The sequence below is a fragment of the Symphalangus syndactylus genome, chromosome 23, assembly GCF_028878055.3.
Source record: "Symphalangus syndactylus isolate Jambi chromosome 23, NHGRI_mSymSyn1-v2.1_pri, whole genome shotgun sequence".
Classification (NCBI taxonomy): domain Eukaryota; kingdom Metazoa; phylum Chordata; class Mammalia; order Primates; family Hylobatidae; genus Symphalangus; species Symphalangus syndactylus.
Genome location: NC_072445.2, coordinates 53,366,165 through 53,392,523, shown reverse-complemented (window position 1 = coordinate 53,392,523; position 26,359 = coordinate 53,366,165). Strand labels below are relative to the sequence as shown.

General features: G+C 42.6%; 1 protein-coding gene and 1 pseudogene across 3 annotated transcripts in view; one reads left to right on the top strand and one right to left on the bottom strand.

Moving 5' to 3' along the window:
* Window positions 1-26,359, top strand: part of CAP2 (cyclase associated actin cytoskeleton regulatory protein 2) — a 162,589-nt gene that overhangs the window by 131,348 nt on the left and 4,882 nt on the right. For all 3 annotated transcript variants that reach the window (XM_055264096.2, XM_055264098.2, XM_055264095.2), the window contains 5 exons: window positions 12,993-13,182; window positions 14,684-14,859; window positions 16,539-16,662; window positions 16,763-16,845; window positions 24,928-25,068. In XM_055264096.2, the coding sequence (XP_055120071.1) occupies window positions 12,993-13,182; window positions 14,684-14,859; window positions 16,539-16,662; window positions 16,763-16,845; window positions 24,928-25,068 (714 nt within the window). The remainder of the gene's footprint in view (window positions 1-12,992; window positions 13,183-14,683; window positions 14,860-16,538; window positions 16,663-16,762; window positions 16,846-24,927; window positions 25,069-26,359) is intronic.
* On the bottom strand, window positions 4,119-5,234 carry LOC129473523 (large ribosomal subunit protein uL30-like; annotated as a pseudogene).

The window sequence follows — 26,359 nt, the reverse complement described above, 5'->3', positions numbered from 1 at the left end:
AAGGTAAAACAAACCCTTCATAACACAGAACACACAGGCTGGGCGCAGTGGCTCCCGCTTGTAATTCCAGCACTTTGGGAGGCTGAGGCAGGCAGATCCCCTGAGGTCAGGAGTTCAAGACCAGCCTGGCCAACATGGTGAAACCCCGTCTCTACTAAAAATACAAAATTAGCCGGGCATGGTGGCACATGCCTATAGTCCCAGCTACGCGGGAGGCTGAGGCAGGAGAATCACTGGAACCCAGGAGGCGGAGAATGCAGTGAGCTGAGATCACGCCACTGCACTCCAGCCTGGGTGACAGAGCAAGACTCTGTCTCAAAAAAAAAAAAAAAATACAATACACAGACAAGCCCTGGCCACGGTTTATTGGTCCAGTCTGCACCCTTGATGCAAACTGAGCATCCCTAAATAAACAAAATGTATATATAATATGGAGCCAAAGGTAACTAATCTTTCTAACAGCTATTATTTTGCCTTAACCTCCACCCCTACTATCTACTAAGTATAGATAATTGGAGAAAGTACAGTCGTTTCTGTATGCCCCTGAAATCTGAAAGAAAAAAACCTGAATTTAGTGGTAGTTCAGCCTACTTCTGGCCATATGAAGTAGCTGTCCAGCTAATTCAAGCCACATGTCCCTCTTGGTCTTTATATAACTGTTGGGCCTCTTGAGTTTGTTTCTTTGATGAGTATACTCTGCTATCTTTAACCCTGGAAAGTTTTCCCATGGAAAATTTAATTTTATCTTTCCTTTTTTATGAGAAATTGTATTCTCAAGCTGGCAGACAAGAAGAAAAGACAATCTGGAAATTCCAGATTTGATCTAAATGTCAGCAAAGCCAAACTAATAATTACGGCCACATATCAAGGCAATTTATGCAGAATATATAGATCACTTGAGCATATTAGATTGTGTTCATTATATTCTTTTTCATTTTTGTTCTCTTTCTTTTTTTTTTTTTTGAGACAAAGTCTTGCTCTGTCGCCCAGGCTGGAGTGCAGTGGCACGATCTCGGCTCGCTGCAGTCTCGCCTCCCGGGATCAAGCGATTCTTGTGCCTCAGCTTTCTGAGTAGCTAGGATTACAGGTTTGTGCCACCATGCCCGGCTAATTTTTATATATTTTGTAATGACCTCAAGCGATCCACCTGCCTTGGCCTCCCAAAGTGCTAGGATTACAGGCGTGAGCCACTGTGCCTGGCCGTGTGTTCATTATATTCTTCTGGACTCTGCTCTGAGGGCTTGGTCTGCTTTTATCAAAAATTTTTACTCTGAGCATGTAGAACAGAAATCACCACCTATGTTTTTAGAAGGGCCACATCTGGGTATACAGGTAGCGGTTTGAGTACCCATACGGGCATTCTGTTTTTGACTTCAGTACGGTATTTAATAAATTACCTGAGATATTCAACCCTTTATTGTAAAATAGGCTTGGTGTTAGAAGGTTTTGCCCAACCGTGGACTAATGTAAGTGTTCTGAGCACTTTTACATTAGGCTAGGCTAAGCTATGAGGTTCAATAGATTAGGTGTATTAAATGCATATTTGACTATTACAATATTTTCAACTTATAATAGGTTTATGGGACGAAACCCCATTATAAGTCAAGGAGCATCTGCATAAATTAAGAGAAAAACAACCCTAAAAACACTTAGTTACTGGTTTACAGGTACTAATATAGACAGCACATGTTATTCCCAGGCTGTTTTCTGATTTTAAGCTGTTGTTACTTCTCCAAAGCAACTTTGCTTTCTCTTCTGTCTTTTTTTCATCTACTGCCAAGGCTCAGATCTTTCCAGGTCAACAAACGAATGACATACAGGGGCCACAGGAGGGTGGGAGGAGTGGAGAGTCATGAAACCATCAGAAATCATCGACAAAACCATGAGATCTGAGTTTTTATGACCTTTCCCCTGGTCTTTGTATCTTGGGATAAGGGCGTTTGGAGCTTTGCCTCTGAAGAAAACGGATCCAAATGGGCCCCACAATTCCTTCATATTTGTGGGACTGTCTTTTTATTTTGACTATATTTAAGTACCGTTAGTACTTTCATGGAAATCTGAAATTCCAGTAGTGTTGTGTTTTCCCCAAATTGACTTTTTAAAAATTATTAATAAACATACATTTAAAATATTATACAGCACTTCACTGTGGTATTAGTAACAATTCTGTGTTCTTGGAAAGGCCCCCAGAAACTTTGTTTTTATTGACAGAAGTCTCAAAATTCTAAGAAGTGGAGCCAGGTGTGGTGGCTCACGCCTGTAATTCCAGCACTTTGGGAGGCCAAGGCAGGAGGATCATTTAAGCCCAGGAGTTTGAAACCAGCCTGGGCAATGTGGTGAGACCCCATCTCTACAAAAAAAATGTTTAATTCCAGTAAGTGATAAAAATAAGAGAACGGAGACAAAAGTCATAAATTCAGTTACACTCACATTATACAGGATAATCATCTTTTAGTTTTATGTGCAGCCTTTTTACTTGACTATAGTTGTCTTCTAATAAAAGTGTGCTATAAATATGAATGTAAAATTTGCAAGTTATTATGGAAATTAACAAATTTGGAAAGGTGTCAGTTTCACTAAGTTATTGATCAATGTACATCTTACATAAAATAGAAAGAAATTAGTTTTGACATTGAAAATATAAACACACCCTGGCCGGGCACGGTGGCTCACACCTGTAATCCCAGCACTTTGGGAGGCCAAGGCAGGCAGATCACGAGGTCAGCAGATCGAGACCATCCTGGCTAACATGGTAAAACCCCATCTCTACTAAAAATACAAAAAACTAGCCGGGCATGGTGGCAGGCGCCTGTAGTCCCAGCTACTCAGGAGGCTGAGGCAGGAGAATGGCATGAACCTGGGAGGCGGAGCTTGCAGTGAGCCGAGATCGGGCCACTGCACTCCAGCCTGGGCAACAGAGTAAGACTCCGTCTCAAAAAAAAAAAAAAAAGGAAATATATATATATATTTATATATATATATATAAACACACCCTAGAATATGAATTTGTGAAGGAAGACCATCTGATTTATGTGTATAAAACATTAGGTCTGTTCTAAAACTGGCAGTTCTTTCTTTTAATCACTCCCTCCTATTATGCTATATGAGAGGCTTATCATGTTCGTGTTTTATGTTCCGTATTACACAAGGCCATTTGGGATTCTTTGTCTTTGGAAAAATTAATAAACAGTATTTTATTAAAATATTCAGTTGTCACTTTGGGAGGCTGAGGTGGGAGGCTCTCTTGAGCCCAGGAGTTGGAGACCAGCTTGGGCAACATAGTGAGACCAAAAAAAAAAAAAACAAGTTCCGTTGTAAGGCATTGTTAGTCTCTATAGTTGTAGCATGAAGATGTAAGTGTACTTGTGATTGAAATGGCTTTGTGATTTTGAAACTGCTTTTAGTTTTTGAGACAGGGTCTCTGTCTCCCAGCTAGAGTGCAGTGGTGCCATCATAGCTCACTGCAACTCAATCTCCCGGGCTCAAGCAACCCTCCCAGCTCCCAGGTAGCTGAGACCACAGGCACATAACCACCACACCTGGCTAATTTTTTTACTTTTAGTAGAGGCAGGATCTCACTATGTTGCCTATGCTGATCTCTAACTCCTGAGCTCAAGTGACCCTCCCACTTCAGCCTCCCAAAGTACTGGAATTACTTTACTTTACTGGGATGAGCTACTGCACTGGGCCTAAACTGCTTTTAAAGTGTATAATTGGACACCTATAAGTTGTCACTGCTACCTAGAGATCATTAATGATAAGCCGGGTGGTTATTGGGCCAGGATGGTTCAGAGATGGGCAATTAAAGAGAATCTAACCGACAAACAGAAGGGAGTGTATGTTTGTGTCCAGGAAGGACAGTTTGAGGAGGGGCTCATAAAGGAGGGATGAGGGAGAGGAAACGCCCATGAACAGTGCCACGGCATGTCAGCTGTTTCATTTTGTGGCTTTATGTACAATCTCCACAAATATGTAAAGACAGGTGGCTCACACCAGTGCTACCACTAAGCTAGCTCTGTGGAAGAAACATCTTCACAAAAATTGTTCTGTAAGCAACATAATCCACCTGTTCAAAGAGACCGTCAGGTGATATTTTTTTCACTTTTTTGGTCTCCTGCTTTTTTTTTTTTTTTTTTTTTTTTTCAGTTTGAGAGCAGGTACTATTTATTAACTGACCAGCTTAGAAAAATAATCATGGTAGACACCTTAGTTCATTCTTCTAATAAGCCCGTTGATCTGGTCCTCCCTGTTGCCAGCATCTCCACCTTCTACAAAATGGGTGGTCTTTTTCTTCATTCCGCCTCGTGGAGAAGATAATTTGAAGGGCCACAGGAATTTATTTGCTTCTTTGAAGCATTTTCCAATGGTATAGATCTCATGAATCAGATCCTCCCTGCAGATGATGCCGTATTTACCGAGAGATGGAGCCATCAAAGCCTTGTCTGTCAAAGCAATTTGCTTCTTACTGATTTTGCCATAACCACACTTATAGATTAGTTCATTTACTGACTTCAGACTTGGGTACTCCCATGCAATATATGGCGCTACAATCCTCCGCATGTTAATTGAAGCCTTGTTGAGCTTCACAAAGGTTCTGTTGAAGATTTGACAAAGGGAAGAAGCTGCAACATGTTTCAGACCTTTGGGCTCACACCATTGATACCTCTGATCCTGATGACAAACGCCAATTTGGGTTCTGCAGGTACATAGAAGTTGCCAGCTTTTCTTGCCATCCTCGCCATTCGAATTTCAGTTCTGCACATCTGCCTGTATTCCTTGTGATAGTGCTTTGTTTTTTCATAGATAAGCTTCCCCCTTGCCTTTCGAAGCATCTTTTGGGCAAACTTCTTTCTCAGGCGCTTGATCTTCAGCTCTGCGAAATTCCTTCCCTTTTTCTTTTTTTTTTGAGACAGAGTCTCACACTCGCCCAGGCTGGAGTGCAGTGGCGTGATCTTGGCTCACTGCAAGCTCCGCCTCCCGGGTTCACACCATTCTCCTGCCTCAGCCTCCAGAGTAGCTGGGACTACAGGCGCCCGCCACCGCGCCTGGCTAATTTTTTGTATTTTTAGTAGAGACAGGGTTTCACTGTGGTCTCGATCTCCTGACCTCGTGATCCACCCGCCTCGGCCTCCCAAAGTGCTGGGATTACAGGCGTGAGCCACCGCGCCCAGCCGGTTTTTCTTAAGGGTTTCTGGCACAGCAGGAACCTTCTTCTTCTCTTCTACACCTTCCATGGTTCCAGCCAGAAAAAGAGTGGCCTCTGCTTCTTAAAAATGGTTAAGAACACTAATAGGTTGCCTGACCTGTACTTAAAGTTGGAGATCAATGTTATCTATATACATTCCCCCCATGCTTAAAGCCCTTCAGCTTCTCCTTTTAGGATAAAGATACCTGCAAATCACCCATACCGTCCTGAGGACAGCTGGTCACTTCCACCTTTGCACCCCAGCATCCCTCATTCATGTGATGTGTGACTCATACCACACTTCATCTACAATTACTTCTTTGTGCATTTGCCACCTCCACTAGATTATGAGCTTCTTAAAAAACAGAACATATGCCTGTTTCCTCATCGAGTACCCCATTCCCAGCAAGGTAGCCCTTGGTAAATGTTTGTTCAGTGGACTGACAAAGCAGCCTTAGTTATTCAATTCACTTTTAATCCAACTATTAAGACTTAGATTCTACTCAAACCAAATTCTCTACTACCTCTATTGTTGGGTTTGAAAATCTTTTTTTGTTTTTTGGAGGCAGAATCTCACTCTATCCCCCAGGCAGGAGTGCAGTGGCGCAATCTGGGATCCCTGCAACCTCCGCCTCCCGGGTTCAAGTGATTCTCCTGCCTCAGCCTCTTGAGTAGCTGGGATTACAGGTGTGTGCCACCATGCCTGGCTAATTTTTGTATTTTAGTAGAGACAGGGTTTCACCATGTTGGCCAGGCTGGTCTCGAACTCTTGACCTCAGGTGATCCGCCAGCCCCGGCCTCCCAAAGTGCTGGGATTACAGGCGTGAGCTACCACGCCCAGCTGGGTTCGAAAATCTTAGAGTTTAGGTAGGGCACAGTGGCTCACGCCTGTAATCCCAACACTTTGGGAAGCCGAGGTGGGTGAATAATTTGAGGCCAGGGGTTTGAGACCAGCCTGGCCAACATAGTGAAACCCCTTCTCTACTAAAAATTCAAAAAAATTAGCCAGGCGTGGTGTCGGGCACCTGTAATCCCAGCTACTGGGAGGCTGAGGCAGGAGAATCACTTGAACCCAGGAGGTGGAGGTTGCAGTGAGCTGAGATCGCGCCACTGCACTCCAGCCTGGGCAACTGAGCGATACTACGTCTCAAAAAAAAAAAAAAAAAAAAAAAAACTGCAAGTGTTGGCCAGGCGTGGTGGCTCACGCCTGTAATCCCAACACTTTGGGAGGCTGAGGCGGGCATAACACCTGAGGTCAGGAGTTCAAGACTAGCCTGACCAACATGGAGAAACCCTGTCCCTACTAAAAATACAAAAAATTAGCTGGGCGTAGTGGTGCACTCCTGTAATCCCAGCTACTCGGGAGGCTGAGGCAGGAGAATCGCTTGAACCCGGGAGGTGAAGGTTGCGGTGAGCTGAGATCACACCATCGCACTCCAGCCTCAGCAACAAGAGTGAAACTCCATCTCGACACCCCCACCAAAAAAAAAAAAAAAAAAGGAACTTGGAAGTGTTTTCCCTTTCCTAATAAAATCTAAAGTAATAAAGCGATTAGTATTTCAAGAAGTAACATTTAATGAAAGCAAATTTTGATGTACATTAGTATAGAACTATATTAAATAGAGTATACTTATATATAGTATATGTATCCAAAAAAATCACAAACCTTCCACACGCTGCATATTGGTTTCATTATTTTATAGCTACAGTTCATATATTTAAAAATAGAGGAGGCAGCTGTTCCCAGGACAGCTGAAATTAACTTAGAGAAAGGGATTTGCAGTACAGTAGCTTTTTAAAAAGTCTTTGTGCCAATTTTAAAAAAAAGTATATAATTGAATATCTGCTCTCAAAATTAATCTTAATAGACCTTAAATGCAGCATTTTTAGGCGTTGTGCTGTGTTCTTGCAACAGAAGTGAACTTTTGTACTCTGAATATGGGCATTTAAAATCATAGATGTGCAGCTTTTCTTTTTTTCTTTTTTTTTTTTTTGAAATGGAGTCCTCCCTCTGTCACCAGGCTGAAGTACGGTGGCGTGATCTCAGCTCACTGCAACCTCTGCCTCCTGGGTTCAAGCGATTCTCCTGCCTCAGCCTTCCTAGTAGCTGGGACAACAGGCGTGTGCGCCACACCCAGCTAATTTTTGTATTTTTAGTAGAGATGGGATTTCACCCTATTGGCCAGGATGGTCTTGATCTCCTGACCTCGTGATCCACCTACCTCGGCCTCCCAAAGTACTGGGATTACAGGCGTGAGCCACCGCGCCCAGCCTCATTTTTTTAAGTTGTAAGCCATTGTTACAATGACTCCAATAGAATGTACTTTTTCATTATTCCCAGTCTGAGGCGTTAAGATACTTAAGTGACTCATTTCATCAACATAACAAAGTTGTTTTTTAAAAAAGCATTTGTGTATGGATCACTGCTCCTTAACTAAGGTTAAGTCTGTCTCCCTTCAGGCTCCTAGGCCGGGATACCTCCGTTCAGTTCTCAACTTCACTTTCCTGTCCCTGTGGCTTTGTGCAAGTCACGTGACATCAGAATCCTGTAGGTCCTGGAAGCTTTTAGATGTATGATTGTACATTGTAGAAATAAAATGAAACTAATTGTTAGGATAAAACATACTGTAAAAGAATTTGTTATTAAGAAAAGGCTTCTTTTGAGAAGGACCAGAAATATTCTGATAATTTACAAGTAAACAACATCTTTTATTTGGTGTCTTTGTTGAACTCTCCATGTGCAGATCCAACCACATAGCTTGTGTTCATTCTGCAGAGGCCCGAATGCAGTCTGCAGGCTATGGCTGCAGTTTCTCAAGACTATCACTGGTAAATGGTACAGAAGAGAACCCTGTCATGTCTTACCCATCTCAGTCGGGTTCCTGGGCAGGTACTGTTAGTTCAGAGGCTCTTCCTAGCCCTCGTTCTTGGCACCTCCTAGACAAGTTTGCCCTTCTGGGAGCGATCCTTCTGTATCTCTAGACTGACCTAACTCAGATTGTAAAGGATACAAAATATGCCCTCTGCCCGTGCCCCCTCTCCTGTGAGCTCTGCTGTCCCACAGAGCCTGTTCTCCTACAGTTGCCCACTGCGATGGAGAAGTAGTGGATCACTCGATGGACACCCAAGGCTACAGGTTCTGATCTGATCCTTTCCTTCTCATCCAGTCTAGACAACCTGATACGTTACCTCTGCCATGAGAGTCTATCTTTAAAAGGAAATCACCCTGAGGGATCGTGTTGTTCAATCTCTAGTCTCCAAAAGACAGGTCACAACCCTATCTCAGAACAACTTGAGCCTTAGACGGAGAGTCAAGATCTGGGTACATGTACCCCACTACTGCAACCAGTGGGTACTAAGGAAAAATGAATGAGGCAAGAGGCCAGTTTCTAGAAGCAGGGCACAGAGTCACAACAAAGCCAGCATCCAGGGTGACTTAATTGTCAAAGCACAAGACATCTTATATTCCCATAGGATCAAGACTGGTTCCAGAGGTGCTGTAGGAGCTCAGTCAACTGCTAAAATGCATCGGGGGATGGAACAAGCGGTTGTGGAGATAAAAGCTGAGCCAGATATTACACCACTTCCCAATACTTCTGTCATATGTATTCTATCTGGAGGCCCACAGGCTGCGCTACATATGAGTCAAGGTAGCCCAGACCTTCCTTAATTTGGCTAATGACTTTTTTTTTTTTGAGATAGAATCTCACTCTTGTCACCCAAGCTGGAGTGCAGTGGTGCGATCTTGGCTCACTGCAACCTCTGCCTCCCAGGTTCAAGTGATTCTTCTGCCTCAACCTCCTGAGTAGCTGGGATTACAGGTGCCTGCCACCACACCGGGCTAATTTTTGTATTTTTAGTAGAGACGGCATTTCGCCATGATGGTCAGGCTGGTCTTGAACTCCTGACCTAAGGTGATCCACCGCCTCGGCCTCCCAAAGTGCTGGGATTATAGGCGTGAGCCACCGTGCCTGGCCATGACTTTTTTTTTTTAAGTCCAAATATAGCATAAAAGATTTCCCTGAAGAAGTCTTTAGAATCAAGCAGATATGTGATTCAATAATGTCTTTACCATTGACTGGCCATTTAATATTGAATTGAAACAGCCTTTCTGATTTCCTGCCATATTTTCTGTTAAAGAGATATTTCAGTACAGTCCCAGTGATATGGTTGTCATAATTAAGATTAATTTCAGCATATAGAAAAGAATGGTTATTCCCAAACTTGTCTACAGATTGGAATCACCTAGGGAAGGTCAAAAAATACAGATGCCTATGTCGCTGCCTCCTCCACCCACAAGAGTATTTCTGTGACACAACCTAGTCTTCTTTGGAATTTTTGGCCTCCCAAAGTACTGGGATTACAGGCGTGAGCCACCACACCCAGCTAATTTTTGTATTTTTAGTAGAGACAGTGTTTCACCATGTTGGCCAAGCTGGTCTTGAACTCCTGACCTCAGGTGATCCACCCGGCTCTGCCATCCAAAGTGCTGGGACTACATACAGGTGTGAGCCTCTGCGCCCAGCCTCCTCTCTGTTTTTTCTTGGGACATCTGAAGACAGTGTCAGGCTGTGATTCCACTTGTGGCCAGACAGAGGAGAATGTAGAAAGTTCCCGTGTCATGTGCTGTAATCTCCCACAAAATGAGAAGAGACGGAGGCAAAGATAAGTGACTCTGCAAGGGGCAGCTCACGGAGATCCAGTGAAGGGAACATCTAATCAGTTTGATTTCGAGTCCACTGTAGGGTAAAGCGCCTGAATACTAATTGAAAAGTAACCTTGGAAACAAGAGCCCGGTATTGTGCTCTTGCTGGGGCTGATATGGGAATGAGCCAGGACATACAAAGGATTAGTCCAAGACGGAGTTTCAACTGGTCCTGAGTTCCCTTATGTTTTGGCTTTTATTTTCTACTTTGTAGCATTAAATCCTTTGTCTCGCATTCCTGGGCCAGCCATCTGAATGTATCAAAGTTCCAAAAAGCTGAATATGTGGCTTTTTAGTTTCAGTGTCCTTTAATGACTCTTGGAGAGAGACTCTGAATTCTGAGAGCTAGGGAACCATCTAAATCATTCTAAGATTTAGAAGCTAGCATCGTCTTCCCTTTACACAAAATAGGACTATAAAGCTGCAGTGTTTCAGATGTTGGGGGAAGGGGCTGTCCCTTCACCGGCTGTATGAGTTATGATGTGCTTATGAGTAAAAGTAATACTTCGTGGTTCTCAGTGTCTGAGGACTAGAATACTGTTTGATGTCCAAAGCTTATATTATACTCTCTTTCTGATTCAGAGCAAATTCTCAAATTTTATCCCAGTAACATAGAAAACATTTCAAATACTGGTGAGAAAAATGGTCAGTCTCAGGAACTGTGAAATCATTTTCTACTTGACCTAAGAAACCTGATGGAATTAGGCTGCTCTTTCTTAGAAACAAAGACCATTGCAAATTAAATCTTCAGGAAATGAGCCCTCCAGCCTGCAGGGTTTCTAAAACATGCATTCTGAATAAGACAATTATATTTTATTTTCAGGGTAATTCTACACTTAATAGGAATTATATAAGTACTTTGAAAATAGCGTGTTTTTTTGTTTTGTTTTGCTTTGAGACAGGGTCTCACTCTCTGTTTTCCAGGCTGGGGTACAGTGGCTGATCTCAACTCACTGCAGGCTTACGTGATCCTCCCAGCTCAGCCTCCGCAGTAGCTGGGACTACAGGCATGCGTCACCATGCTCAGCTAATTTTTTGTATTTTTTGTAGAGACAGGGTCTCACTTTGCTGGTTTCAAACTCCTGGGCTCAAGTGATCCAAGCAATCCACCCTCCTCAGCTTCCCAAAGTGCTAGGATTACAGGCGTGAGCCACCATGCCCAAGCCAGCATGTTTTGTTTTGTTTTGTTTTTAACTGAAAACTACTACAGATTAAGAATCGCTGATTTTGATACTGCATAATACTAAATTGTTTATGACAATAAGGATATTCTGTTTTCATTAACATTTGGCACTTACGTAATGTTTTACCTTTCATATTTGATATTGAAAATTGATGAGTCCAAGCCACATTTCCATTACTCCCAATTTTTTAAGCTTCGTGACTATTGAATTTGTTTATAGTTTCCTATTATAGGTATACAGTTCTACTTGAGGGTTCAAAAGTAAAACAGGGCTGGGCACAGTGGCTCACACCTGTAATCCCAGCACTTTGGGAGGCTGAGGTGGGTGGATAATTTGAGGTCAGGAGTTCGAGACCAGCCTGACCAACATGTCAAAACCCTGTCTCTACTAAAGATACAAAAATTTGGCTGAGGCAGGAGAAGGGCGTGAACCTGGGAGGCTGAGCTTGCAGTGAGCCGAGATTGCGCCACTGCGCTCCAGCCTGGGCGACAGAGCGAGACTCCGTCTCAAAAAAGAAAGAAAAAAAAAGAAAAAATTGCTGGGCTTGGTGGTGCATGTCTTTAATCCCAGCTACTGGACAGGCTGAGGCAGGAGAATTGCTTGAACCTGGGAGACTGATGTTGTAGGGAGCCGAGATCATGCCACTGCACTCCAGCCTGGGCAACAGAACAAGACTCCATCTCAAAAATAAATAAATAAAAGTAAAACAGTATATAGGCCAAGTTTGTGGTATATGTGTGTTTCTATCCTACCAATTTTAAGTTCTGTGAAAATATCACAGATATACAATATTTTGGATATTTTCCAAAATATTAAAACTGGTACTTTGGGAGGCCAGGGCAGGAGGATTACTTAAGGCCAGGAGTTCAAGACCAGCCTGGGCAACATAGTGAGACCTCATCTCTACCAAAAAAAAATAATAATAATAAAAATTAGCCAGTTAGAGTGGCAAAAAACAAATTAAAAATTAGCCAGTTAGAGTGGCACATGCCTGTTGTCCCAGCTATTCAGGAGGCTGAGGCAGGAGAATCGCTTGAGCCCAGGAGTTTGGGGCTGCAGTGAGCTATTTTCACGCCACTGCACACAGCCTGGGCAGTAGAGTGAGACCGTCTCCTTAAAAAAAAGCAAAACTGAACTAAAGCAAGTCTCTCTTGTCTATCACGTCTTATTGCCATTTGAATTTGTTAGGCTTTCATACTGAAAATAAAGGTTGTGCTTTACACAGCAGTGAAAATAAGAATAACCATAGCTCTCGGATCAGGAAGAATCTAATTTTTAGTTGGTTCACTAACAGCCAACATTTGATGAAAAGTCATATGGATCCTGGACCCTCATTACCTTCGGGTTTGACAAGCATCTCGGTCACATATGCTCCTTGTTTGGGGGTCAGTTTGTGGCAGGCATATTTGGAAAATCAGGTCCAGAGTGTTTCTGTATCTCTCTTTCACTGCTTAAAAAGGTTCGGAAACATCCAATCACCACTGAATATTTTTACCCTTCCCCACACCCCATTGGTGATTACAGTTTCCAGTGTCTCAAAAGAGCTAATCGTTTTATCAGTTGGATCACTTTTTTCTTGTGATTCTAAATTGGCCAAGGCCCAGTGTCATTTAGATCCTGAGCCTTGGACCTGGACTTGGGAGTATGGCTCGTTTGCCTCGGATTTGGCAGCAGGGCTCATTGCCACACAGATCCTACTGACAGGGCCACACAGCTAAGTCATGTTCCACGTTCCCAAGCTGGAGCTGCCATGGTTCAGATCCTCCCAAACAGACCCATGATGCACAGGTGTGCCCTCTGGGAGCCTTTGCTCAGGTTTCAACCCCACTCCCTCATTGACAGCAGGTTTTGACTCACTCAGGCAAAATCCCAGCAAGGGCGCAGTCTCAATGCAACGCTCTGTCTTCTGTCTTCTCAGGGTCCTGTAGCATCCACAGTATCAGTGTTTTCTGTCCTCTCCTCTGGGCCTGGCCTTCCTCCACCCCCTCCTCCTCCGCCTCCTCCAGGGCCACCTCCACTTTTTGAGAATGAAGGCAAAAAAGAGGAATCTTCTCCTTCACGCTCAGCTTTATTTGCCCAACTTAACCAGGGAGAAGCAATTACAAAAGGTAAGGGAGAAAACAAGACCTTGAAGCTGCCTCGCTTTCCCTCTGGCTCCCAGACACAAAGAGCCGCTGGAGCCCCAGTGATGGATACATCACTCCATCCCTGCCTCCAGCATGCAGGGAGAGGGGGAGCTGGTGCTGGGAAGACAGGAGCCTGCTATGTTCCTTATGTCCATGCAGACGGGCTCAGGGGGTCACTGTGTAGACCAGAAAGAAGTATTCAGAGACTCTGGGTTCTAAATGGGCCACTGTGCCGCATCCTTGCTTTAGCCCCCAGTGCTTCCACATCATTGTCCACAACCAAGGCATCAAGATCAAGTGAAATAAAAATGGCAGGCTGGGCATGGTGGCTCACGCCTGTAATCACAGCACTTTGGGAGGCCAAGGCAGGCCTATTGCTTGAGCCCAGGAGTTCAAGACCAGCCTGGGCAACATAGTGAGACCCCATCTTTACCAAAAATTAACAGAAGTTAGCTGGGCATTGTGGCACACACCTGCAGTTCTAGCTACTAAGGAATCTGAGGTGGGAGCCCACGAGGTGGAGGCTGCAGTGAGCTGAGATCGCACCACTGCACTCCAGCCTGGGTGACAGAGTGAGACCTTGTCTCTAAATAAATAAATAAATAAAAATGGCAAACATTAGCTCCTCTGTCCTGAAGCAGTGTGCAGGCTTGTCAAAGAATTATATCCCACTATGCTGGGCTTGGAGCTAAGACTCCAAAATTCTAAATTTTTCTCTGGCTCCAACTGGTTCTGCTGTGCCCTGTGAAACTCATTTGCAAAATAAAGGAATGGATTCATAAAGTCAATTCCATATCCTGATATATACTCACTGGAATGGCCTAGCCTTTTAGGCTGTGTCTGGAGAATGATTTAGCCGTAAGAGAAGAAGTAAGACATGATCCTTTTTCATGAGGTGGTTTGCTCTTTGCAGAATTTTTATCTATTATTTTATCTCCCAACAGAAGAGGTTCCTCAAATTAAAAAAATAAAAATAAAAAAATAAACTTGGCCGGAGCAGTGGCTCACACCTGTAATCCCAGCACTTTGGGAGGCCAAGTGGGGCAGATCACCTGAGATCAGGAGTTCAAGGACCAGCGTGGCCAACATGGTGAAACCCCGTCTCTACTAAAAATACAAAAATTAGCCGAGCATGGTGGTGCGTGCCTGTAATCCCAGCTACTTGGGAGGCTGAGGCAGGAGAATCACTTGAACCCAGGAGGCAGAGGTTGCAGTGAGCCGAGATCACGCCACTGCACTCCAGCCTAGGTGACAGAGCGAGACTCCATTTCAAAAAAAAAAACAACTTACAGTGCTTCTGTCAACTCTAAACTTGTACAGGACTCAGCTCCTGCATCCTGACTTGGAGAAAGCACTAGACTGTTTTGAAAGTGGCATTTTACCAAAAGTTATTGTGCTCTTTATCTACATCGTGTTGATCTAGCAAGTTAGAGCCATTTCCCTTTGCATAAAATAAATGTGTCCATGTGTGTTGTCCTCCTAGGGCTCCGCCATGTCACAGATGACCAGAAGACATACAAAAATCCCAGCCTGCGGACTCAAGGAGGGCAAACTCGATCTCCCACCAAAAGTCACACTCCAAGTCCCACATCTCCTAAATCTTATCCTTCTCAAAAACATGCCCCAGTGTTGGAGTTGGAAGGAAAGAAATGGAGAGTAGTAAGTGAAGCATTTTAACCTTTATTTTCCTGACACGCACCAATGAAAGGACCAACAGCCAAACCATTTACCAAGATCTGAAGGATTTTTTTTTAAATTTTTTTATTGATACATAACATTTGTACATACTTATGGGGTACCTGTGATATTTTGTTACATGTATAGAACGTGAAATGATCGGCACTTTGGGAGGATCACCTGAGGTCAGGAGTTCGCGACCAGCCTGACCAACATGGTGAAACCCTATCTCTACTAAAAATACAAAAATTAGCCAGGCATGGTGGCACGTGCCTGTAATCCCAGCTACTTGAGAGACTGAGACAGGAGAATCACTTGAACCCGGGAGGTGGAGGTTGCAGCGAGCCGAGATCATGCCACTGCACTCCAGCCTGGGTGACAGAGTGAGACTCTGTCTCAAAAAAAAAAAGAATGGGTAATGATCAAGTCAGGATATTTAGGGTGTCCATTACCTTGAGGATTTATCATTTCTATGTGATGGAAACATTTTGAGGCCTCTTTTCTAGCTATTTTGAAATATATAAGGCAGTGTTGTTAACTATAGTTACCCTACTCTGCTGTCGAAAGTTAGAATTTATTCCTTCTGACTATACGTTTGTACCCATTAACCACCAAAGTGAAGTGACAGAGGCAAAAACTACTGGCTAGAGTAGAAACCAGGGTGTTTCTGAATGCTTCTATAAACTTTATTTTCACAGGTTCTCATGCATTATTTTCTTCAACTTTTTAAATTATTTTGTAAGTGGTGGTAAAATACACGTAGCATAAAATGGGCTGTTCACCATGTTTAACTGTCCAGTTCAGTGGCATTAAGTCTGTTCACATGGTTGTGCTGCCACCACCACCACCCACCGCAGAACTCTTTTCATCTTGCGGAACCAAAAGTCTGTACCCTTAAACAATAGCTGCCTATTTCTCCCCCTGCACCCTTCCCAGCCCCTGGCAATTACCATTCTACTTTTTGTCTCTATGAATTTAGCTATTCTTTCTATAAGCTTTTAATCAGGCAGCAAGACAGACCATTAATATATGGAACTGGGAAGTCTGTGCCCCACTCTGATGTGCTGTGAGATGTTTCGTTCAGTCCCATGGATGGAAGGGATTGATACCTCTGTACCCTACTGCTGCCACCCCCCACTGCCCGGGCTAAGTGTATGAGCAGGACATAGACACTTCAAATGGGAGTGAAAGCTGTTGTCTCCTTCTGATCTGGAGGGCTTCCCTAAAGATGAAGGACCGAAGTCCCTGGAGAGTTGTCATCGCCTTGAAAACACAATGGGCTTAGACCACTGCTGTGACCCTTCACCAGCCTGTTTGTCCAACTCCTGTTTGACACAGCAGGTTTTGCTGCAGCATCAAGTCCAGACTTGGTATCAAGGCCTCAGCAAAAAGCTCTCACATCCCTGCTCCAGCCTCCCACCTGCTAGGGTGCCTGATGCCTGATGTTTACAAAGAGATACTGACTTGCTTCCAAGAAGTGGTTCCGTTTTTCCCATCCTAACAATGACAGAGTAAGACCTGTGGTTTCATCTATAAGGAGATGGTTCCGAAAGAATATATTGCAAAGCCATACTTCATGCTGAGCTCGTAGTAATTTCAGTGTGCAGTGGATTCTGTTTATATATGCTGATGTTTAATATTTGTATTTGTCTTAATTCTAGGAGTACCAAGAGGACAGGAATGACCTTGTGATTTCAGAGACTGAGCTGAAACAAGTGGCTTACATTTTCAAATGCGAAAAATCAACTCTTCAGATAAAAGGGAAAGTAAACTCCATTATAATTGGTAGGGCAGAATTATGGCTCTATGGTTATTATGATGTTTTATAAACAAGCTGTATGTATTTAGTGGAGTTGGTTTTTTGGTGTGTTTTTTCTCCCCGCAGACAACTGTAAGAAGCTCGGCCTGGTGTTTGACAATGTGGTGGGCATTGTGGAAGTGATCAACTCCCAGGACATTCAAATCCAGGTAAGCAGAGCCTTTCCAACCACGCTGTAATAAGCAGCCTTTCCAACCACGCTGTAAGCTGCGGCCTTGCACAGACCGTCCACTCTGCCTGCAAGAAGGAGCCTTGAGGCCGGGCATGGTGCCTCATGCCTGTAATCCCAGCACTTTGGGAGGCCGAGGCGGGCGGATCACTAGGTTAGGAGATGGAGACCATCCTGGCTAACACAGGGAAACCCCGTCTCTACTAAAAATACAAAAACAAAATTAGCCGGGCGTGGTGGCAGGCATCTGTAGTCCCAGCTACTTGGGAGGCTGAGACAGGAGAATCACTTGAACCTGGGAGGCAGAGGTTGCAGTGAACTGAGATTGCACAACTGCACTCCAGTTGGGCAACAGAGAGAGACTCTGTCTCGAAAAAATAAAGAAAAATAAAAAAAGGACAGCTAAGTAATCTTCATAGCCCCAGAAACTTGCACAGTACCTGCACATAGTAGGCGTCCAGTAAATGTTTGATGAGTATATGATTTGAGTAAATCAACTAATGCATAAATAAAAATACTGTGACACTCTCCTAGTATGATTAGCACCATTCCAAAGAGAACTTTTTTCTCAGGAAAAATTGGTCCTAGATCATGAGGAGGAAAAGTTTTTCTAAAGAATCAGTGAAATCATCAGAAAAACAACCTGAGAAGTAGGGTTGGAGTTGAATTTGCAAAACAGAAGAAAATCTGTGAATTAAAATCTTTAATAATTTTGATTTAGCCACATGGAATTTTGTGATATGCCAAAATCTAAAGGACTTCTTGGTTTTGGCCAATTATAACTTCTATCTTTTTTTTTCTTTTTCTTTTTTTTTTTTTTTTTTGAGACGGAGTCGCTCTGTGGCCCAGGCTGGAGTGCAGTGGCGCAATCTTGGCGCACTGCAACCTGCACCTCCCAGGTTCAAGTGATTCACATATGCCTCAGCCCCCTGAGTAGCTGGGATTACAGGTGACCACTACCATGGCCCAGCTAATTTTTTGTATTTTTAGTAGAGACAGGGTTTCACCGTGTTGGGCAGGCTGGTCTCAAACTCCTGACCTCAAGTGGTCTGCCTGCCTCGGCCTCCCAAAGTGCTGGGATTACAGGCATGAGCCACAGCACCCAGCCCCAGTTTAGTATTTCTGATCACTACATTTATTCATTTAATAACACTGCCTTCTCTCCAAACTATTATGCATGAAAATTTTAAGGAGGTCACTCATCTTCAGAAAAAGCCCGGTACTTCAAGGATTATCGTGGTTCATAGAAACTTAATGAGACCACACTTTCTGAAGAGCTATTTTGGATGGTGGGAGTTCCTATGAAAAGAACCATGCTTTTTCCCACTTTACATTATTTTTAATTTTAAAAAACTAGAAGTAACAACAGTGAAGTAATATTTGATGGCAGAGGTGAGAGTACATGTTCAGCCACAGTCATGCAATCATAGTATTACAATTGAAAAGTATCTTGGAAAGAATGCAACCTAACACACATACCACAAACACACCTTAATTTTAGAGAGTATATTTCAAGCTCCCTTTCATTCTTACAGAAATTAAGCTTAGGTAGCAATGGTGAAACCATATATAAGGAGTTAGCATTTTTTTTAATGTAAATACATCACATCCAAAATACACAACCAAGTAAATTAAGTATAAAACGTGAAAATAGGAAGTTCTAAATATTCATCATGTTTGTGGAGGGAGAAAAAAATCTTAAACCAAGAAGAAACAGAGGAAATTTTCAAACAGATAGGCAGATATGTCTACCTAAAAATTTAAAACTTCTGAATTCCATACAATGGAATACTGTGTAACCATTTTTTTTATTATACTTTAAGTTCTAGGGTACATGTGCACAACATGCAGGTTTGTTACATATGTATACATGTGCCATGTTGGTGTGCTGCACACATTAACTCGTCATTTACATTAGGTATATCTCCTAATGCTATCCCTCCCCCCTCTCCCCACCCCACAAAAGGCCCCAATGTGTGATGTTCCCCTTCCTGTGTCCAAGTGTTCTCTTTGTTCAATTCCTATGAGTGAGAACATGCGGTGCTTGGTTTTTTGTCCTTGCGATAGTTTGCTGAGAATGATGGTTTCCAGCTTCATCCATGTCCCTACAAAGAACATGAAATCATCCTTTTTTATGGCTGCATAGTATTCCATGGTGTATAGGTGCCACATTTTCTTAATCCAGTCTATCATTGATGGACATTTGGGTTGGTTCCAAGTCTTTGCTGTTGCAAATAGTGTCGCAATAAACATACATGTGCATGTGTCTATAGTAGCATGATTTATACGACTTTGGGTATATACCCAGTAATGGGATGGCTGGGTCAAATGGTATTTCTAGTTATAGATCCTTGAGGAATCACCACACTGTCTTCCACAATAGTTGAACTAGTTTACAGTCCCATCAACAGTGTAAAAGTGTTCCTATTTCTCCACATCCTCTCCAGCACCTGTTGTTTCCTGACTTTTTAATGATCGCCATTCTAACTGGTATGAGATGGTATCTCATTGTGGTTTTGATTTACATTTCTCTGATGGCCAGTGATGATGAGCATTTTTTCATGTGTCTGTTGGCTGCATAAATGTCTTCATTTGAGAAGTGTCTGTTCATATCCTTCGCCCACTTTTTGATGGGGTTGTTTGTTTTTTTCTTGTAAATTTGTTTGAGTTCTTTGTAGATTCTGGATATTAGCCCTTTGTCAGATGAGTAGATTGCAAAAATTTTTTCCCATTCTATAGGTTGCCTGTTCACTCTGATGGTAGTTTCTTTTGCTGTGCAGAAGCTCTTTAGTTTAATTAGATCTCATTTGTTGATTTTGGCTTTTGTTGCCATTGCTTTTGGTGTTTTAGACATGAAGTCCTTGCCCATGTCCTGAATGGTATAAAAACTCTCAATAAATTAGGTATTGATGGGATGTATCTCAAAATAATAAGAGCTATCTATGACAAACCCACAGCCAATATCATACTGAATGGGCAAAAACTGGAAGCATTCCCTTTTAAAACTGGCACAAAACAGGGATACTCTCTCTCACCACTCCTATTCAACGTGACGTTCTGGCCAGGGCAATCAGGCAGGAGAAAGAAATAAAGGGTATTCAATTAGCAAAAGAGGAAGTCAAATTGTTCCTGTTTGCAGATGACCTGATTATATATCTAGAAAACCTCACTGTCTCAGCCCAAAATCTCCCTAAGCTGATAAGCAACTTCATCAAAGTCTCAGAATACAAAATCAATGCGCAAAAATCACAAGCATTCTTATACACCAATAACAGACAAACAGAGAGCCAAATCATGAGTGAACTCCCATTTACAATTGCTTCAAAGAGAATAAAATACCTAGGAATCCAACTTACAAGGGATGTGAAGGACCTCTTCTAGGAGAACTATAAACCATGTAACCATTTTTTTTTTTTTTTTTTTGAGACGGAGTCTCGCCCTGTCGCCCAGGCTGGAGTGCAGTGGCGCGATCTCGGCTCACTGCAAGCTCCGCCTCCTGGGTTCATGCCATTCTCCTGCCTCAGCCTCCCGAGTAGCTGGGACTACAGGCGCCCGCCAACACGCCCGGCTAATTTTTTGTATTTTTAGTAGAGACGGGGTTTCACCGTGTTAGCCAGGATGGTCTCGATCTCCTGACCTCATGATCCGCCCGCTTCGGCCTCCCAAAGTGCTGGGACTACAGGTGTGAGCCACCGTGCCCGGCCCCACTGTAACCATTTTTTAAAGTGATCTAGAAATACATTTATTGTATTTTATTAGGAGAAAGTAACTGTCTTATACCATTATGTAGAGCATGATTTCATTCTTCTAAATGTACGCATGTAAATACATATATATGCACACATATATCTATAGATATATCTATATCTGATAACCCTAGATAAAAGTCAGAAGGGTTATACTACATTTCATAACTGAGTCTGTGGAACTCCTATAGCAAAAATTACACTTCATTTGAAACTTCAAAATTCCCATTAAAATTCTGCAGCAATGAATACGCATAGAAAAAAAAAAGAAAGAAAAAGAAAATAAAGTCAGAAACAAGAAGAGAATTCCTCCTGTCATTGCTTCTTGTTCAATAATGCATTAAAAGTCCTAACTGGCCCGGCACAGTGGCTCACGCCTGTAATCCCAGCACTTTGGGAGGCCAAGGTGGGCAAATCAGGAGGTCAGGAGATCGAGACCATCCTGGCTAACATGGTGAAACCCTGTCTCTACTAAAAAAAACAAAAAATAAGCCAGGCACGGTGGCGGGTGCCTATAATCCCAGCTACTTGAGAGGCTGAGGCAGGAGAATGGCATGAACCCAGGAGGCAGAGCTTGCAGTGAGCCGAGATCACACCACTGCACTCCAGCCTGGGCAACAGAGTAAGACTCCATCTCAAAAAAAAAAAAAAAAAGTTCTAACCTGTGCAATAAGATAATGATCGAGAGAGATAAAACTGGAAAAGGAAGAGACAAAAATGTCCTTATTTCCCAACAAAATAAGTGCCTTTATATAAAACCCAAGAGATTGAAGAGACTATAAAACTAAAAAAAAATTCAGCAAGATGGTATAATATGAACATGCAAAAATCAATAGCATTTCTTTCTACCACAAATAAGTTTTAGAAAATGCAGTAGAGGCCATGCATGGTGGCTCATGCCTGTAATCCCAGCACTTAGAGAGGCCAAGGCAGGCGGATCATGAGGTCAGGAGATTGAGATCATCTTGGCTAACACGGTGAAACCCTATTTCTACTAAAAAATACAAAAAAATAGCTCGGCATGGTGCAGGCGCCTGTAGTCTCAGCTACTCGGGAGGCTGAGGCAGGAGAATGGCGTGAACCTGGGAGGTGGAGCTTGCAGTGAGCTGAGATCATGCCACTGCACTCCAGCCTGGGTGACAGGGCGAGACTCCATCTCAAAAAAAAAAATAGGTAAATCTGAAAAACGACATTGAGCAATAAAGGCAAGTTACAGAATTGCAGGCTCTGTATAATGTATCCATTTATTAAAAAATTGAAAACATGCAAAACAATAACATACATATTAAATATGCTTATGAGAGTTCCATGTGGCCATCCCAGGCATCTCACCTAATGGACAGACCTGGTGAATGACAAACACAAAATTCAGAACAGGAGTTACATCTGGAGAGGGAAGGAAGAAGGTGAATGAGGCGTTGGATGGTACAGACTGGGGGCTTCAACTATATTGCTAAATTTTAGTCCTAAAAAAAAAAAAGCAAATAAGCCAAAATGTAATAGTCTATAAAGCTGTTTGGTGGTTGGACATATACGTACTTATGTACGTGTTATATTATTTCTATATGTTTCTGTGTTTGAAATATATCATAATTTTTAAGGATATGGACATGTGTTATAAAAATACTCTCTGAAAGGATAAACCATGGTGACCTGTGCAGGAGGGCTGGAAACTTGGCCATGTGGCTCAGAGACAAGAGAAAGACATTTTTCTGAATATTTTTTGAACTTTTGAATGTTCAAACCAAGTGAATATCACGACCTATTTAAAACACTTAATACATTGTTTTAAAAGGGCTTGGTCATAATGGGACTAGAAGGTAGATGAGCAGTTACCTGGGGGTGGGGATGGGGATTGACTATAAATGGGCATTAGGGATATTTGGGGGCTGATAGAAATGTTCTCAAACTGGATCGTAGTGATGATTGCACAGCTCTGTAAATTTATTAAATATCATTGGGTTGTACACTTAAAGTGGGTGAATTTGGTCAGGTGTGGTGGCTCACACCTGTAATCCCTCCTTTGGGAGGCCGAGGTGGGTGGATCACCTGAGCTCAGGAGTTCGAGACCAGCCTGGCCAACATGGTGAAACCCCGTCTCTAATAAAAATACAAAAATTAGCTTGGTGTGGAAAAAAAAAAAAGAAAATAAATAAATAAATAAAATAAAATTAGCTGGGTGTGGTGGCACACAGCTGTAATCCCAGCTATTCAGGAGGCTGAGGCAGGAGAACCACTTGAACCCAGGAAGTAGAGGTTGCAGTGAGCCAAGGTTACACCACTGCACTCCAGCCTGGGTGACACAGAAACACTCCATCTCAAAAAAAAAAAAATAAATAAATTAAATTAAATGGGTGAGTTTTATGTTTGCAGATTTCACTTCAATAACACTAAAAGACTGAAAAGAGGGGAGAAGGGGAATGGATGAAAGTTCATATGATTTGGCCCAGCATTCCTATTTTTGGCAAACTATCCTAGGATGATAGTACAAATTATGGGGGAGAGAAGAGACTAAGATAATCAATGGAAATTTTTTAAATTTTATGGAGAAAGAAGTTCATGAAAAACAATATTAATGCAGAAACACGTTTAAATACACGTCACCCATCGCTCAGCAGAGGAGCTATTCTTCGGCCCAGCTCTCCTGATAAGAAACAATCTCTGTTCTCAAAGTGTTCACAGGCTACCAGGGAAGAAAGACGTGTTTATTACATACTCAAATGCAGTACTGCCCAAAATGCTGTGGAAATTAAATTCTGACATACCAGAGGTATTCTTAAAATTCCAGTACACATAGAGCATCCCTAATCAAAAAATCCAAAATCTGGCCAGGTCCAGTGGCTCATGCCTGTAGTCCCAGCCCTTTGGGAGGCCAGGGCGAGCGGATCACTTGAGATCAGGAGTTTGAGACCAGCCTGGCCAACATTGCGAAACCCCATCTCTACTAAAAATACAAAAAAATCAGCCATTCATGGTGGTTCACACCTGTAATCCCAGCTACTTGGGAGGCTGAGGCAGGAGAATCGCTTGAACCCCAGAGGTGGAGGTTGCAGTGAGCCAAGATGGTGCCATTGCACTCTAGCCTGAGTGACAGAGCGAGACTCTATCTCAAAAAAATAAAAATAAATAAAAAGTTTAGAAAGGACATCTAGAAATTACCAAAACATTACTGCAGATACATTCTTGAAATATAGATATATGTGCCGTATTATTATTTGTGGTAGAGCCCTATGTGTACCTGACCTTGAACTACCCCTGCCTTTTTTTTTTTTTTTTTGCAATGGGGCTCAATTCCAACTCAGTGTTCAGTTTCTATGGAAAGAGAGGAGGAAACAGAGAACTAGAGTGACCTGGCCAGACTCCGCACAAGGAATTCTTTACATCACTCACACCATCAACAAGAGTTGCTCCTGGTTTGCAATCCAGCCTTTTCTCCACGGTGAAAGAAGAGATGTCTTTATCGCTTTAATTACCATGACAAGATGGAAAATCATAGAGTTGTAATATGGTCTTTGGGGAAACAGTTCGCCCTTTTGGAGATTTTGGGGGGATGTCTGAAAACCGTTAGAAGAGAAATTTAAAACTGATCAGAATTTTTATACCACTTCGATATTTATAAACAATACAAAGAATGGCCTCCTCTTTTGTATGATCCTATTTATCTATATAATGAATGTCCTGAGCCAAGCCCCCAGTTTTGTCTCCTGAAATGAATACATTTCAAAATACCTAGACATTCATCTCATGTAAGCCTCAAATTCAGCCACTGTGAGATTTTTATCTGGCAAAGGACTTCTGTGAAAAGAATGGTAGTGTTTCTTATTTAAGTTCAGGAAAAATCTACTCCGTTTTTACTCAAGAATAGTTTTACTTGTAAGTGACAACATTAGAACTTCTTTTAATCCTAGTTTCATAGAGATGTGTCAAAAGTAATATTTCAAGCAAATGAATGTGAATGCATCTTGTTTCTTTTATCATGAAATCAAATACATGTTTCGAATCCACTAACAGAGTTGTGAGGCTTTTTCTGAACATCTAGCTGCTGTTTCCAAATTAATCCCTTAATTTTGTCTCAGGAAAGAGACCCTGAGGTTTGAGAATCCCCTTGTGTGGTCTTTTCATTCTGTCCCCGAATGACACCTATCCTATTCTGCCTGAAGACTTTGCCATTAACCCACCTCCCCAGCTTTGACCCAGTGAATTCTAATGCTTGGTTAAGCCCAAGCTGAAGCCAAGAGGAATTGAGATTGTATTTATTCGAGGGCATTGTTATTTCTGTTTTTTGCTTTGGTCCCAGGTATTTTTTCCTATTTCAGGTAATGGGGAGAGTGCCAACAATTTCCATTAATAAGACAGAAGGTTGCCACATATACCTCAGTGAAGATGCTTTAGACTGTGAGATCGTGAGTGCCAAGTCATCTGAAATGAACATACTTATCCCTCAGGATGGTGATTATGTAAGTACCTTTCAAAAGCCTGTCAAGAATTTTTCTGGAGCCTTCATTATTAACATTCTTAGAGACTGATTAATCAGCCACCAACCTGCGAGCTTTATTTGTAGCATAATTCACAGGCAGGCGAGGAATTCAGGGAGCTGTCTTCCACATCTCTTCCCGCCTATTAGCTTCTTGACTGTACTCACTCCTGGATTTCCAATTCTCAAGGTAGTGTACTAATAATTCATTTAATGGACCAACGTTTATCAAATAGCACAGAATGCATCTGAGTTCGTCTTATGTAGGACTAAATATTTTCCTTTGCTCTGGTGGAGGTAAACAGGAAAGAAGGAGAAATAAATACTTAGGGGAAAAAATGTGAAGACAGAGAAAAGACAATAAGTAGGGCTATTTGTGCAGCTATGCTTAAGTGAGAGGTTAAGTGTGAGAATCGAGAAGTTTTATGAAAATGCCAGTTCCCAAATCTTCCACCTGGAGGTTGGATTCAGGAGGCCTGGAGTGAGGCCCAGGAATCTGCATTTTAACAGGCATATCCCTTAAGTCCATCCAATGGCCCTTCTGAGAAACACTAGCCTAAGAGACTTGGCCACTATTTATTTTCTCAGCTTTCTCTCCTCAACAAAGCACTTTCTCAAAGAAGCATACACATATTCTCACACTTTGAAAAGGGAGTGTTAATAAATAAGTACATTTCCTGGTTCATGAAGTGTGATGGATCTGCTAGTTGCTACTTGAAAGTGGGGAAATAAATACAGAGAAGGCCAAGCACGGTGGCTCACCCCTGTAATGCCAGCACTTTGGGAGGCTGAGGCGGGCAGATCACTTGAGGTCAGGAGTTTGAGACCAGCCTGGCCAACACGGCAAAAGCCCGTCTCTACTAAAAATACAAAAATTAGCCATGTGAATCCCAGCTACTGAGGAGGCTGAGGCAGGAGAATCACTTGAACTTGAGAGGCGGAGGTTGCAGTGAGCTGAGATTGTGCCATTGCACTTCAGCCTGGGTGACAGAGCGAGACTCAGTCTCAAACAAACAAACAAACAAAAACAGAGAAAATTCCCTCTAAGTCTGCCTGTGCAGGGAGCCAGTGAACCAGGGAAGGATGGGAGAAAACACAACTTAGCAGGCAAATATCTGGAAGAGGAGCTCCCTCGGCCTGAGGCATCAATTGCCAGGGCCTACACAGCAATCAACACACAGGTTGATCTCCTTAAGCAGACAGTGTGACTGCTGCCACATTCTCCCTTCCCCACCTGGCAGTAAGTTCTTCAGCTCTGCTCAGCCACGTGTCAT